The sequence below is a fragment of the Ostrinia furnacalis genome, unplaced genomic scaffold (genome assembly GCF_004193835.3).
Source record: "Ostrinia furnacalis isolate ACB-3 unplaced genomic scaffold, ASM419383v2 OfSCF4894, whole genome shotgun sequence".
NCBI classification, from domain to species: Eukaryota; Metazoa; Arthropoda; class Insecta; order Lepidoptera; family Crambidae; genus Ostrinia; species Ostrinia furnacalis.
This window is the reverse complement of record NW_021135133.1, coordinates 64,864-79,169: the sequence shown is the minus strand read 5'-3', so window position 1 is coordinate 79,169 and position 14,306 is coordinate 64,864. Positions and strand designations below refer to the sequence as shown.

The following is a 14,306-nucleotide window of genomic DNA, read 5'->3' as shown; positions in this document are numbered from 1 at the left end:
ATAAAAGAAAATAATGTAAGTAGCTGAACCTTTTTGCTATTGAGCACCATGAAAATTTAACACAATTTAGCCGATTTGTTTATTTTCACAATCGTTTCACAATGTCTATGATGAGGCGACCGCAGGAACGTCACTATTCGTGCAATCCTATCAATGAAGTACGACATTTTCTGGTGCAGATTTTATCGCCATAAATTATGAAACTTGATAGTCATGGATTTGACTGACAGCTGTCCGTCAAATTCCCGCCCCGCACCCCGCACTGTACATATTTTGTTCGCGATGTCTGTTCTATACGTAGTAATAGGTATTACTTCAATGAATATTACTATCTTTTTTATTCAAAACACATAAACTTCAATAATTAAAAATAAGGTAAGTAACTGTATTACTTTTCACTGGGGCGGTAGACTTGTTTGCGATAAAAGTCTTCCTGGAATTTAGAATCGTATTTTGTTTATTTGGGTAAAACGTGACCCATATTTTTGTTAACCGGCTTTGATTGCTTGTAAAACAATTTAAAAGGTAAAATATTTTTTGCTTACAACATCTTTGAGCTTCACATAATCCGTCACGCAATTTGTAGATAAATTCATCCATATTTTCCTAAAAAAATCCTTAACCTAATTATTGATTGATACCCGATAGGCCTGAAGAGCTGCGATTATCTTATCCATCTTTTATGAACCTTCTGACTTCTAATTTCATTTTTTGCCTTGTTAGCCCCTCAAACTATAATAGTCGAGCGTCGGCCAATCCGAGTACCCCTTCGTTCGTTCGTTTCAGCCAAATGACGTCCACTGCTGGACAAAGGCTTCCCCCAAGGTTTTCCATAATGAACGGTCCTGCGCTGCCCGCATCCAGGCTCTTCCCGCGACCTACTTACCAGATCGTCGGTGCACCTAGTAGGAGGCCCACGCTACGTCTTCCAGCCCGTGGTCGCCACCCGAGAATCCCTTCACCGTTCGTCTATCGTGGCATTAATCAAGAAGCATCACTGAAAGAATCGAAATTAGGTTGAAAGTTCAACAATACTCACTCAACACAGTAGAAGCAGTCATAGACAAGTCAGCCGAGAAGGTTCCCCCGCAAATCCTGTCTGTGCACAGCGCTTGGGCTGGCTGTATTCTGCCAACGTTGGCGGCACAGGGCACCAACAGCCAATCGTTGGCGCAATTGTTGGGTCCAGCTCCAGAGCCGATCATAGCGTTGACAGGCCCGTTGCTATTGCCACTCAAGGTGAACGCTCGAGAACGGTTGTTAACTGAAAAAAAAAAATATCGAGCTTTGCTTATTATGGAAACTTTTTTTTTCTCTTTTCTCTTCATTGTTTTTGTACTTTTTTTTATTAGTTGTCAAATAAATAATTTTGCTTTCTTTCTTATTATGATCAAGTTACGTTGGACATGGGAGGTTCCGAGATGGTTATAGCCGAGTAACATATTTTAATGTGCATATTCCTGCTGAAACAATTGTATCTAAAGCCGATGTTAGTGATTCAAAGATTCCATAAAGTGGATTATAGAGTGAATGAGAACAACTTTACTACAGTTAGGAATGGTAGTTGAGAAGTTCATTTATTTTGATAATGCACTTACTAAAAACGCGATGGCAATGGCGTTGGTTTGGCCGAAGCTTAAATTGGACTCAATCATAAACATATTTTATAACTTAAAATAAAAAACAAATAAACTTAATCTGAATATATTTAAAATCTGAAATCTGAAATAACGACTTTTATAAAATTATTAATATGATTAAAAACCAGGATGCCTATACGAGGTTCAGTCGATTGGAATTCGATTAGAATTCAATTTTCGCTTGAAACTGGAATCTCGTGTCACGCGTTCCAACTTTTTCACGATGCAAATTCGCCGTCTATCATCAAACACTTCACTGAAACTGGTAGGTACCAAGCGCGAATGCAAATGGGATGTGGTTGCCAATCCTTATTGTATAAGCACTTATTAAATCACTATTGGTATGAATGAATATGTAAACGGGAAATTGTGAACTTCGTCAGTTTACAATATAACGCGTTAGATTGTAAACTTACAATTTTACGGTGACATAATAATATATACAGTTTAAAAGGTATATTATTTAACCAATTTTTAAACGACAGTAAAAATAATGCACTGAAAGTAACGAAACTGTGAGTTTAATATCAAATTCAAAATTATTGTATACCTAAGTAAAGAGAGGCCTATGAGATACTAGCGGCATATCGTGGCTTCACCCGCGTCAATTTCGGTCTGTCACAAAAATAATTTATCTATAGCGTGCGTTCGTGTCCCCAGTTTCAAAAACCATGATATTATTATTAAAATCTATGTTATTTTCAGGGGTTTAAGCGTGAAAAGGCAACGAATAAACAAAGTTAGTAAGTACTTTCGCATATTTTTTAATGGATTCGCAGCATTAATATTAAGCGCACTTTCAATAGACTACAAAGTGCCTAGAGTAAGAGTTAGGTATTCAATTATTTAGCAAGTTACTTTGATGCGCTGAACGTATTTTCTAAGGCATACTCTAGGACACTTTACATGTTAGTCTTGACATTATTTATTAATATAGTTGTTTTACAAAGGATGAGCATTGAAAGGAGATAAGATGGAATCTAGTAAGTAATAAGATCTGCTAAAGTGGCCAGTAAAGATAAAGTGCGTCACTAAAAGGATTTTTTATAAAGTTTGTTATGTAAAAATGTACTTTTAGACAAAGAGGTGATTTAGGTTCCAGACTTAACTTTTTTTGGACATACGCTGATCTACTTTTTAGCTTAATTTGACAATGACTAATTACGATTTATTTCAATGTTTGCCTTTCCTCGGATGTTTTTAACTGTACTTTAGCTCCTTCTTCATAACATTAATATAAACAGCGGTACGCCAATAATATTTTATTGAAACGTTTATTTTGAAAATAATGATGACAGGAAAATAGAGCATTAATAAAGGGCGGATATTGTACCGGACAGCGTTTGCGTATTGGAACAGTTGCAATAAGCCCTGCGGGGCTTGCAGGGCGGTGAGGGAGCTTAAAATAGACTGAATAAACCAGGATTCGTGCGCGAAGATACTAAATAAACTGGGAATCTTTTAGATGGGAAGTGCCTGTACAATAACAGAGTAAATACAAATGAGTAGGTAGGTCATCTTCATAGAAACGCACCGACCGCGGTTTGTATGTGAGCGTGCCAATACGTATGCGGCGCGTACGCACACACTGACAAAATTCGGCGCAACACTCCGCTAATCCACGCTAAAAATCCGAGCATAACCCTCTCCATAGCATATAGATCATTTACCATCAGGTGATACGTCTGCTCGTTTGCCTCCTGTCCCATAAAAAGTACTACTGTGTAAAGGTACGCTGTAAAACAATTTGCATGTCTGTGACTATCGTTATTGCCAGGGTTGGCTCGTAATTACACAAAATGAAAATGCATGAGGGAGGGTGCATGCCGGAAATGCGGGTACACATTTTAAACAATGAGTTGTAACGAACGCGCGCATATACGTGACTAAAATTATGACGTGTGCTCCATCAGTCGTGATTCAGAACTATACTTGTGTCAAAGACTCGCTGCCGATGGGGCAATAAAATCAGAGTAAATACATATGAGTTGGTCATCTTCATAGAAACGCTCCGAGCGCGGTTTGTATGTGAGCGCGCCAATACGTATGCGGCGCTCACGCACACACTGACAAAATTCGACACAAAATTTTGTCAGTGTGTGCGTGCGCGCCGCATACGTATTGGGCATACAAACCGCGTTCGGGCGTTTCTATGAAGATGACCTACTCATTTGTATTTTCTCTGATAAAACTTTCGTGCGCTAGGGAGAGACGCGTGCGGTGCTTGCCTTATCGACAACCGCTCCCATTCCTCCAGGAAATCGTACCCTGGCATGTGCGTCATGCTGCATCATGATAATCAATCATTTACTACCTAATTACTCGCGGTAATGATAAAAATAAGTACTAAATTATTTAAACTTTTTTTAAACTTGTTTCTTTTGTTACTTGTTATATTATTAATATTATTAATTAACACCATATCGCTCCGAGTCTCATCGTGGATAATAACTACATACAAAAATAATCATCATAGCTATATATTTGCACTTTTTATTTTATTTGTAATGATTTATTATAATTCCCAACGCGGTTCTACTTATTAAATAGTCTGCATATTAACAAGAATTCTTAAGAAATATTCACAAAAGTTGTTGTTGTATAAAAAATTCCACACAGCGAGCGAAAGGAAAAGCTAACAAGGCCGAAAACCGACAAGGAGTAAAAATACCACGAACTTCGCTCTGTGAAGGTTGCACGTTGATTTATTTTTAGACGACATAAAGGCTTCTTCATCAAAAATTTGACTTTCTGCAGCACCATAAATGCAGTATTGCAAATGTTATCTACCGCGCTTTGGTAAAGTCAAAGTCAAAATTTCTTTATTTGTATCTTAGACTATTATAGTATAGTGCTCACAAATCGTCTATTAATATTTTGCTCTTAAAGAGCCTCTCATGTCTCATAATCTTTTTACCCTACCAGTAAATCCTGATATCACCGCTTTGGCTCCCCTGCGGTCAGCGGTCCAGGTAAAACAATCGTCAGCCGAAAAAATCTTTTGACTATAATAATCTATACATACAATAAATCTGTATAGAGGTCAATTCTGTACATTTTTTTTTATGTGATAGGAGGCAAACGATTAATTATAGGCAAACATTAAATATATTTTCAAAATAACTATCCGGGGGTGATTGTGATCGATACTGATGCCAAAAATGCAATCAGTAAAATTTTTGTCTGTCCGTCTGTCTGTATGTTCCTTATAGAAACAAAAACTACTCGACGGATTTTAACGAAACTTGGTACAATTATTCTTCATACTTCTGGGCAGGTTATAGTATACTTAGGAATTCCCACGGGAACAGGAATTAGCGGGAAAATCCATTTGTATGGAAAATCTAAACCGCTTAAGTAAGACGCTTGAAATTTGGCATGTAGGTACCTTAGTAAACTTAAAGCTTAGTCACAACAGGATATTGCAAAATTCCCACGGAAACGGGAATTACCGGGAAAATCCTTTTGTATGAAAAATCTAAACCGCTTAAGTTAGACGCCTGAAATTTGGTATGGAGGTACCTTAGGAAACTTAAAGCTTAGTTACAATAAGGAATTCCCGAAATCCCTACGGGAACGGGAGTTAGCGGGAAAAAACATTTGCATGAAAACATCTAAACTGCGTAAGATAGATGAAGGGGGTAAAACGGGATCCACGCGTACGAAGTCGCGGGCGGCCGCTAGTAACTTAATAAAAACTTATAAATTGAGAACAAAGTTCGTTAAAAGGCAAGCAACATAAACGTAAGCCTAACTTTTACGGTGACCTTTGCTGTATATTCTATTTACGTTGTACCATAAAATCTGTTTTTTATTTGGGCAATGATTAGAAGTTGTTTCCTCCTCAGCCAGACAGTTTTGACAATTCCAACTCCATGCCAGACTATCTTTAGAGGATAGCTGCCAAAGCCACGATGACCCAAACTACCTACATGATGTAGATACCAACATTCTAATCTAATTGGGAGCATACTCTGACAAACTTTCAGCTTTTATAAAATGACGTAGGTCTGGCGTTCACTAGCTCGTCGCAGATCATAACCAAAACCAACCCTTGACATGCCGTAATTTGAAGAAGTTCATAAATTCGCCCGCTTTTCCTATGGGAGGCGTGGCTCAGTTGGCAGAGCGGTCGCGTCAATGCGATGGTACCGGGATCGAAGCCCGGCGTCTCGGGCTTAGGTAAATCTAAATCAATCTTCGCTTTTGCTTTTTATTTTTCAGCATAACGTTTTTGCGTATCAATGGGCACGTTATAAAAAAGTAAAAAACAAATAATATCTTTGGTGTGATTTATATTTTTAACGTTATAAATTGAATAAATTCACTACAAATAATTTTTTTGGTTAATTTAACGGTATCTGAAATATTACAAGCACTTTTAGACAAAGGATACGACTTTAGTAAGAATCTGGAAGTTTAGTAGGTACTGATATATTTAGAATTATGTGAACATAGATTTACGGGCTACAATATGTATCATTTATGGTACTTACTTGGTGATCCAATTTATAGGCTACTGAAATGGAATATTTTTATATACAGTGTGAGTCACGTTAAAGTGTACATATGAAAATAGATGAAACTAGACCTATTTTTATCGACAAAAAAAGGTCAAAAAAATTTTGAGATTTTTTTTTAATTTTTTTATAGAACTTTTTTTCTTCCAATTACTTATTGTAAAGAAAACGTAATAACTTTTAAACTAAGCGGTATATCCTGATAAAATAAAAACAGTAATAATGCTAAATAACAGGAAATACTAAAACAATACATAAAATACACAAAAAATGCCAACAAATAGTAAAAAATGATGCTTTTTGAAAAAAATCTGCTTAAAAATTCGTATTTTTTTGGTTATTTGATAAATTTCTCCAAAAAATGCCCCTATAACAGATGGTTTTTATTACTTTTTATTATTCTTTATCGTATTACTTTTGTAAAACTAAAAATCGCATGTCTCTATACCTATCACAACATTTGCTATGATCGTTTGAACAAAGGCCTGCCACCACATTTTTCTCCGCTACAGGTAGAGACAATTTTCATTTTAACTCAAATGCTTATTTTACTTCGAAATCTTTTGTTTTTATTTAAAATCTAACTTGTCTTTATCAAAATTACAAATCTAGAGTCACTTTCAGTTTCGTTGTTAACGAAGCGTTGAATGACGCGCCCGGAGAGGCTTAGTTCAAACGATCATTGCAAACATTGTGATAGGGATAGAGACATGCGATTTTTGGTTTTACAAAAGTAATACGATAGATAATAATAAAAACTAATAAAAACCACCTGTCAAAGGGGCATTTTATGGAGAAATTTATCAAATAACCAAAAAAATACGAATTTTTAAGCACATTTTTTTCTAAAAGTATCATTTTTTATTATTTGTTGGCATTTTCTAGGTATTTCATGTATTTTTTTAGTATCGCCTGTTATTTAGCATTATGACTGTTTTTATTTTATCAGGATATACCGCTTAGTTTAAAAGTTATTACGTTTTCTTTCCAATAAGTAATTGGAAGAAAAAAAATTCTATAAAAAAATTTAAAAAAATCTCAAAAATTTTTTGACCTCTTTTTTATCGATAAAAATAGGTCTAGTTTCATATATTTTCATATGTACACTTTGACGTGACTCACACTGTATTATTGGGTCTCATAAAAGCATTGTTAAATACGAGTACCTACTTTCCGTTTTTTTAAACAAAAAACTAGTCTTAGTAGTCTAAGATATAATTATATAGATTTGATCAAAATTACAAGAGTGCATTCTTTAAAAATACTTTTTGGAAAGTCTCAACGTACAGTATAATTATGTAGTTACATATTTTATTCACAACGAGAAATAATATACATATTTCGAAGATGTTTGGAAAAAGAATTGTTCTCAAATAAAAATTCCGAATTTCACAACAAAACTCTAGCAAATATTTCGGTGCAAAATATTTTTTAAGATTCTAAACCTTACAATAGGCACGAACTGCGTTATTTTAAGTTTGTTTACACAATAGTTTTGCATCGCAAAATATTCCAGTTCGTCAATCTTGTAATATCAATATTGTTGTTTTTGTACTTACTTCGATTATTTTGAAAGTTTACTAAATCTTTGTACGAATCGACATTGTAATAAAAAATTCACAACTAAAATATATTATAGCTACCAGAATATTGCCCGTAGAATTAATTATCTCGAAATTATTTTTTTCTTAAGCTCTCGCGTGATTTTGAACATAGAAATAAAATAAAATAAAATATTGATTAGTGTATTTTTGAAAACCAGTATAATTTCAGATATTATTTCCTACAAACAGACTTGGAATCATACAAACATTTGAAGACAAAATTGTAATCAAAATTCAAGTTTATCAGTAGGTATGCCCTCAATGCTGGTGATTATAATTTTCTCAGGGACTGCGCCGCACTGTTCTGAGGGCTTAGCACTACGTGATATTACAAAGCATTTTGTTCTTAAGGGCTAATGCCGATTGCAAGTCTACAGTAGATAAATATTTTTATTTACTTGGAATTTTAGAGTTTATTTTCTTTCAGAGACCAATTTTGAGTATTCTCTTTTATGCTTGGTACTGTTTAAAAAAGCCATTGAAATTATAGTAAACAAATATTTAGCTGCTTAATTTTGGTCGATTATGTTGACTTATTAAAATTACCTATTTTTTCTGACACTAGCGTCATTTTTTATAGAGACTTATCAACCTTAACCACATAAATGTGGGGGTCCGTACAGAAACTAAAGTCGCCTACATAGCCCGACGGATTTAGCTAGCTGAAGTGGCTATAGACAGGGCACATAGTACGCAGAACTGACGGCCGAAAAGCAGCAAGGTTCTGGAGTGGAGGCCACGTCCCGTCCACCTTCAATCGACAACCTTATAAAGGTAGCAGGAAGGCGCTTGGATACAGGCCGCTGCCTACCAGGCGATATGGAAATCATTTTGGAGGCCTAAATTCAGTAGTGGTCCTGAAATTATGGTCATGATAATGATGACCTAAAGGTGAATGTAGTACACCTTTCAACTTTGGAACGGTTCTCCCACAATCGTTTGATCCATGAATGGTACATCCACAGAATTTTTCACCCACTATCGTGTCGCCCAAAGGACGTTTCGCCCAAAAACGATTTGCCCGCTGAATTTTTCATTTTAGACTAAATTAAGAAGAAAAATACTTATCTGTAAATATCTGTAACAGGAATGTTTCTCAAGAAATATAAATTTTCCCAGCTTATTGAATTCTCAGATAAACTATTGAAGGTATCTTTACTTTTCTAATCAAATTAAAATGTATCGAGAAAAGGAACGTCTCTTGCAATCATTAGAGCTTAGTATTTGTATGGTTGCTTTACTTAAGTCCTTAATTGAATACAAGTATTTCAATCACTGCTATATCATAAAATATTCAATAAATTAATGAAACTTAGGTTTTCATTTTGATTCACTGAAAGCGCTTGGCAATTGGATCGAAGCCGTAAAAAAGATTGCAATTTACCTTTGACTAGTCTTAATTTTAATTTGATACCAAATCGGTGGTGTAATTTTAGTTGTTTTAAGGTGAGTATAGACTAGAGCATTTTCTCGTTTTACGTCGTTTATTTTATTTAACTTAATAAATTCACGACAAGTCTTTGTTACAATGATTGGACTAAAGTTGTGTTATCAACTTTTTGGCCATTTTGGGTGTCACGAACTATTTAACGCTGACTGTACGTATAATACAGTTACGACGTTTGGTTTGTTGTGAGAGGGAGCTTAAACTTGAATGACTAGATTGAACACTAGACTATGAGTAAATGCTTACTCCCCTTTATGCACTTAATTGAAACTTAAAAACGTTACTTTATGCGGTACGTCACCTTTGTCTTTTTGGGATATCTGTGTATGTGTGTGCGTATATTTGGCCTAGGTATACTTATGTTATTTTTCAATTATGGTTTTATAACCTCATTGCCGAGTATGTAGCCATAATAGCTCATTAGGTTTGTGTTAACTATTACTTACTTTCGCTCGCTTCAGCCGAAAGACGTCCACTGCTGGACAAAGGCCTCCCCCAAGGATTTCCACAAAGACCGGTCCTGCGCCGCTTGCATCCAGGTACTTCCCGCGACCTTCACCAGATCGTCGGTCCACCTAGTGGGAGGCCTGCCCACGCTACGTCTTCCAGCTCGTGGTCGCCACTCAAGAACTTTCCTGCCCCACTTACTTACTTACTTTGTCTAGACACTGACATCCATTTGCCAAATACGCTGTAGCTAGGGATCATATCTTTAGGGACTGGGAGTATTATTGGGACGGCACGGCAATGGGTTTTTCTGGTACAGTCAGTGGAATAATGTGCTGGTACAGTCAGCTTCAAATAGTTCTTGACACTCAAAGTAGCCAAAAAGTTCGCAACACGTCTTTGTAACTTAGAATAAGGTTATGTTGTCAAGTCAGTATCAAGCCACCCAAATGGCAAGAACCACTTGGGTGGCTTGATACTGACCTTTACCTTATAGATTTAGCGCTATGGTTGATATTGTTGCAGTGTGTTAGTCTCGCTAGCAATCGAGAGAGGCTCGGCCGATTTGTGTGATTTTATTTTTAAGTGGTCGTTTAAAAGAAAGAAAATAAGGCGGTACGAAGATTCCTGAAGCAGCTAATGTTACATAATTTGTTTTCCAAAGTTACTGCTAAAGATTCATGAGTACGTCTGAGAGTAGAATTAGAGTGTTATTGTTATTTTTTCTCTTTACTTGGGACTTGGGACAACAAACAATTACATTGAGGGCTTTGTTTACACCAATATTCATGATAAAATTTCTCGATAGAAAACTCCAGTGAATGATAGATGCTATTTATTATCTGTGCCACGATTGATCGGTGAATCCTTTTATTCGCGTTCATTGGAAGAACTTATTAAAGGTCGTCTTGGTTTACAATATTAAAAACTCTTCATTTACAATATTAAACTCCTACAAAGAATGCTGCTATTATAATCGGCATGTACTTTTAAAGTTGTATTTCTCAAAGTTGAGTCAAGGCACATACTTAATAATAATACCTGAGTACTACGTAGGTACCGTACGTCCAGCAGTGGACGTCATTTGGCTGAAACGAACGAACTACGTACCTACAGAAAGTTTTCTTCGCGAAGGTATTTAAAAAAATGTATGCTCAATGTCGTTAACAATATGGTGTAATTTAGCTTGTCTCAAGAGTCGTGCACCATTTTGTTGACAAATGTCAGTGATCGGTACTGCGCCGAAGCCATAGGGCTGACTTCGGTAAAATGATGTGTGACGCGAGGTTCCAAATGGCGGAGGAAATGCATGAATAAACATGAATTATATTTTGTTTCTATTATTATTCAGGCAGTTAAAATACTGCACATTATTAATAATTACACCAAAGTTTTTACATAGGACATAGTTTATTGTCTTCACAATGCAAATGGGTGCGTGCGTCAATGTTCGCTCATGATTGTCCTGTCGATTAGATATCTCAGGAGGTGCAGTCGCGCGTGTTTTATTTTCGATGCAAACTCGCGGAGATGAACAGGCCTGATTGAGGTAAGTATAGACATAACCGCTCTATGTTATGATATGTTCTAGTGTTCACCTTTTGACGAACCAAACGTCGCGTCGTACATTCTAGTCTCTACTTAGCTCATAATATTTATGTGTTCATACATAAGTAGAGGTTTTAAAATTAGAGTAAAAACAGCCTTTTAGACTACGTCGTTATTGGTCACACCACCATTCAGTATTAAGTTATAAAGCAACAAGTTGGCTCTCAGCCAGACAATTTAACGAACCAGGATAGTTATAGTACACACGTGAAGATATTTTTCGTTGACTAACTAACGTTAAAGTTCGTTTCAATTTTTTTACTGATTTGTGATCAGAATAAGCTAATTTGATAATTATAAATAACTTGAAAAAATCGAACTGCCTAAGGCGGGAATTGAACCCACGACCTTCCGCTTGCCGGGCGACTGCTCTTCCAACTGAGCTACTTAGACACTGGATGAACCCGTCGAAATTTTCAAGTGTAATACGCTGTTACGGCCAGCGTTTGTTTCATCAATGTTGAGTATACCTACCCTACATCTAACAGAAATATTGTTGCAAATATTTAACAGTCAGTTAAGATGAAACAGCTCTTTTACATAGTTATGTAATTTTTAGCGTTAAGAGTCGCATCTCAAACTATAAGAATAAGCTACTTAATCAACTCCCTAAATATGGCGAGGATTGAAATCAACACCCTGTAATTACTCATCTATCAGAGCTAATGTAATAAAGGTGAGTAAACAGAGCAACCACGTGTATAGAAGTATTTTAAAAATCAAAGTTTAATTCTTGTTTCGTAATATTGGCCTTAGTGACCTAATAACCGCAATTGGCGTGCTCTATGTATATCATCATCAACTTTTTCAGTCCACTGCTGGACTAAGCTTCCACCACTATAGTGGAGGGTTTTGCCATAATCCCCACGCTTGGCAGGCGGGTTGGAGATCGCAGTTTAAAAGATTGATGTTTTTCAGAGAGCGCTGCTGCTGATTGATGTTTGATGTGTAGTCCCTAAGTCGCCTCTTACGACACCCGTGGGAAGAGTAGGGGTTGGTGACAAATGTATTCTACTCTGCCGTCACCACACGGTATAATCTATGTATATGTTACAGTCAAACCACTTTTGACTGCAAAAATCAGTCAAAAAAAGTGGTTTTGACCGATTATGAGTTTTGACTGACCTATAAATTAAAGCTTTAACTAAATATGCTACTGTCGCTAATCGATGCATGTGTTCTGCTGAGAAGCACAATTAACTGTCAATTTGCTGTCGAGCCTTGATAACATTTCTGTAAACCAATACTAATTGCCTGCTCTATAGTGCAATGCAGATAACGACAGATGAGGTCCAAACTTAATCCTCTTTGCTATATTGTTAATTATCTGCCATGCCCTCAATTCATTTAGGGCATATCACACAGGAAGTCAGATACCGCAAGCTTTAATTAATCCGTTCACAATGGAACCCTATGATGAACCGTGTCCATACAATACTAGGCTTTGTAGTTACTTAATATTGCGCCAAAATAAAACTTAGTATGATGCGTTATGGGAAAATCTGCGCTTCATCAAAACAATTCGTATTTTGTATCGGGACACTTGTGCGACACACAATCGCGGAAATCCATTTGCGCGTATGGACGCTTGCGCGAAAAGACGCTTGTGCGATGATACGCGCACGAAAGACACTTACACGAAGACACAAGCGCGAAAATCTATTTGCGCGTATGACCGCTTGCGCGAAAAGACGCTTGTTCGACTGTACGTCCCAATCAGAGAAAAAAATGCTTCACTCATACATTGGGCAACTCGATATGGGAAACAAAATTTTAATAAGTTGTGTAATAGGACGAGAACATTGTACTGAATACAACGTTCAGCATTCTTTTACGGGTAAAAGATTGAAAACGTAGCGTCCGAGATAGTGATCTCAGTTCACTCATAAAATGGTTGCCGAAGCATTCTTTATGACCACGTATAAAGTAGGTACTTTTTTACTTTATTACGTGAAAGATTAAGCAGCAAGTAAACTTCAAGTCGGATGACTATTTGATAAAAGTATTTAAGTGTACAACGTAAAACTAGCCGAATGAAAAGCTCCGCCGCACACCTGTCGTGAAAACTTGCACTGAAACTTGCCACAAGTTGCAAGTATTCTCTTACGTGGTTCAGACAGACAAATCCACTGCCAATACCTTAAGAACTGTGTACCAAATGTAGGGGGCGCTAATTGAGGGCAGAGTTAAGATCATGTGAATGATTTATCGTGAGACTGTAATGTAATACTTATTGTGAATGTCAAATTGTTCTAAGCAATGTTATTTTAAGCAAATGTGTCTTCCAAATTAGGAATGTCTAATTCAGTGTCAAATTACTAATGGGTTAGAAGATAGACTCGATTTTAATTCGATCAAAATATCATTCGCTCGTCATTAAACCTCGACTGCTTAAGGGGCATGTATTTAAAGCAGCGACTAATTAATCTGATTTAATGTTTATAAAATAATTAAAGTGGATAGAAACCTACTCGTATTAGTTACAGTATTAAGTAAAAACTAGCAGCATTAAAAATCCATTATAAGCTTTGGTGGCATCGAGTTTTTCTTTTGGCTATTGAATTTAATTACAGCTGCTCGTACATCAGAGCCAGAAAGGTTTTTTTAGATGGAAGTCTACGATAGCCATAAAATATATTATTATTTGTTATCCCACTGATAATATTAGTTGCTATGTCATTACTCCGAGAATATCAATCATGGTCATAATAATTGTCCTAATTAAATAAATAACGTAAAATTATTGTTCTACTTTTCAGTGTAGGTACTTTTTGGAGTCAGTTCAATTTTTAAAGACGGTTTTTTTAAACGCAGTTTATTTTTGCCAATAGGTAATACCCTATAAATTTTTCATTCGCCTCGATAATAATAAGCTTGCCTAAATTAATTATTGCTCGATAGCTGTGGCCTTTTAAATCACTTCAAACGCAATGGTTTGATTTCCAGTTAGATAGAATTGATTTAATCTTTAAAATATTATAATAGACAACAAGAAAACCTTTAACCCTTGATTTGATATTAAGTTATATCACATCATAGA

General features: G+C 36.0%; 1 protein-coding gene across 1 annotated transcript in view; it reads right to left on the bottom strand.

Annotated features, from left to right (window-relative positions):
* The window catches only part of LOC114360114 (uncharacterized), a 30,968-nt gene that overhangs the window by 7,034 nt on the left and 9,628 nt on the right, over nt 1-14,306 (bottom strand). Inside the window, exon 7 of the mRNA XM_028314687.1 lies at nt 1,040-1,264. Coding sequence (XP_028170488.1) covers nt 1,040-1,264 — 225 coding nt within the window. The remainder of the gene's footprint in view (nt 1-1,039; nt 1,265-14,306) is intronic.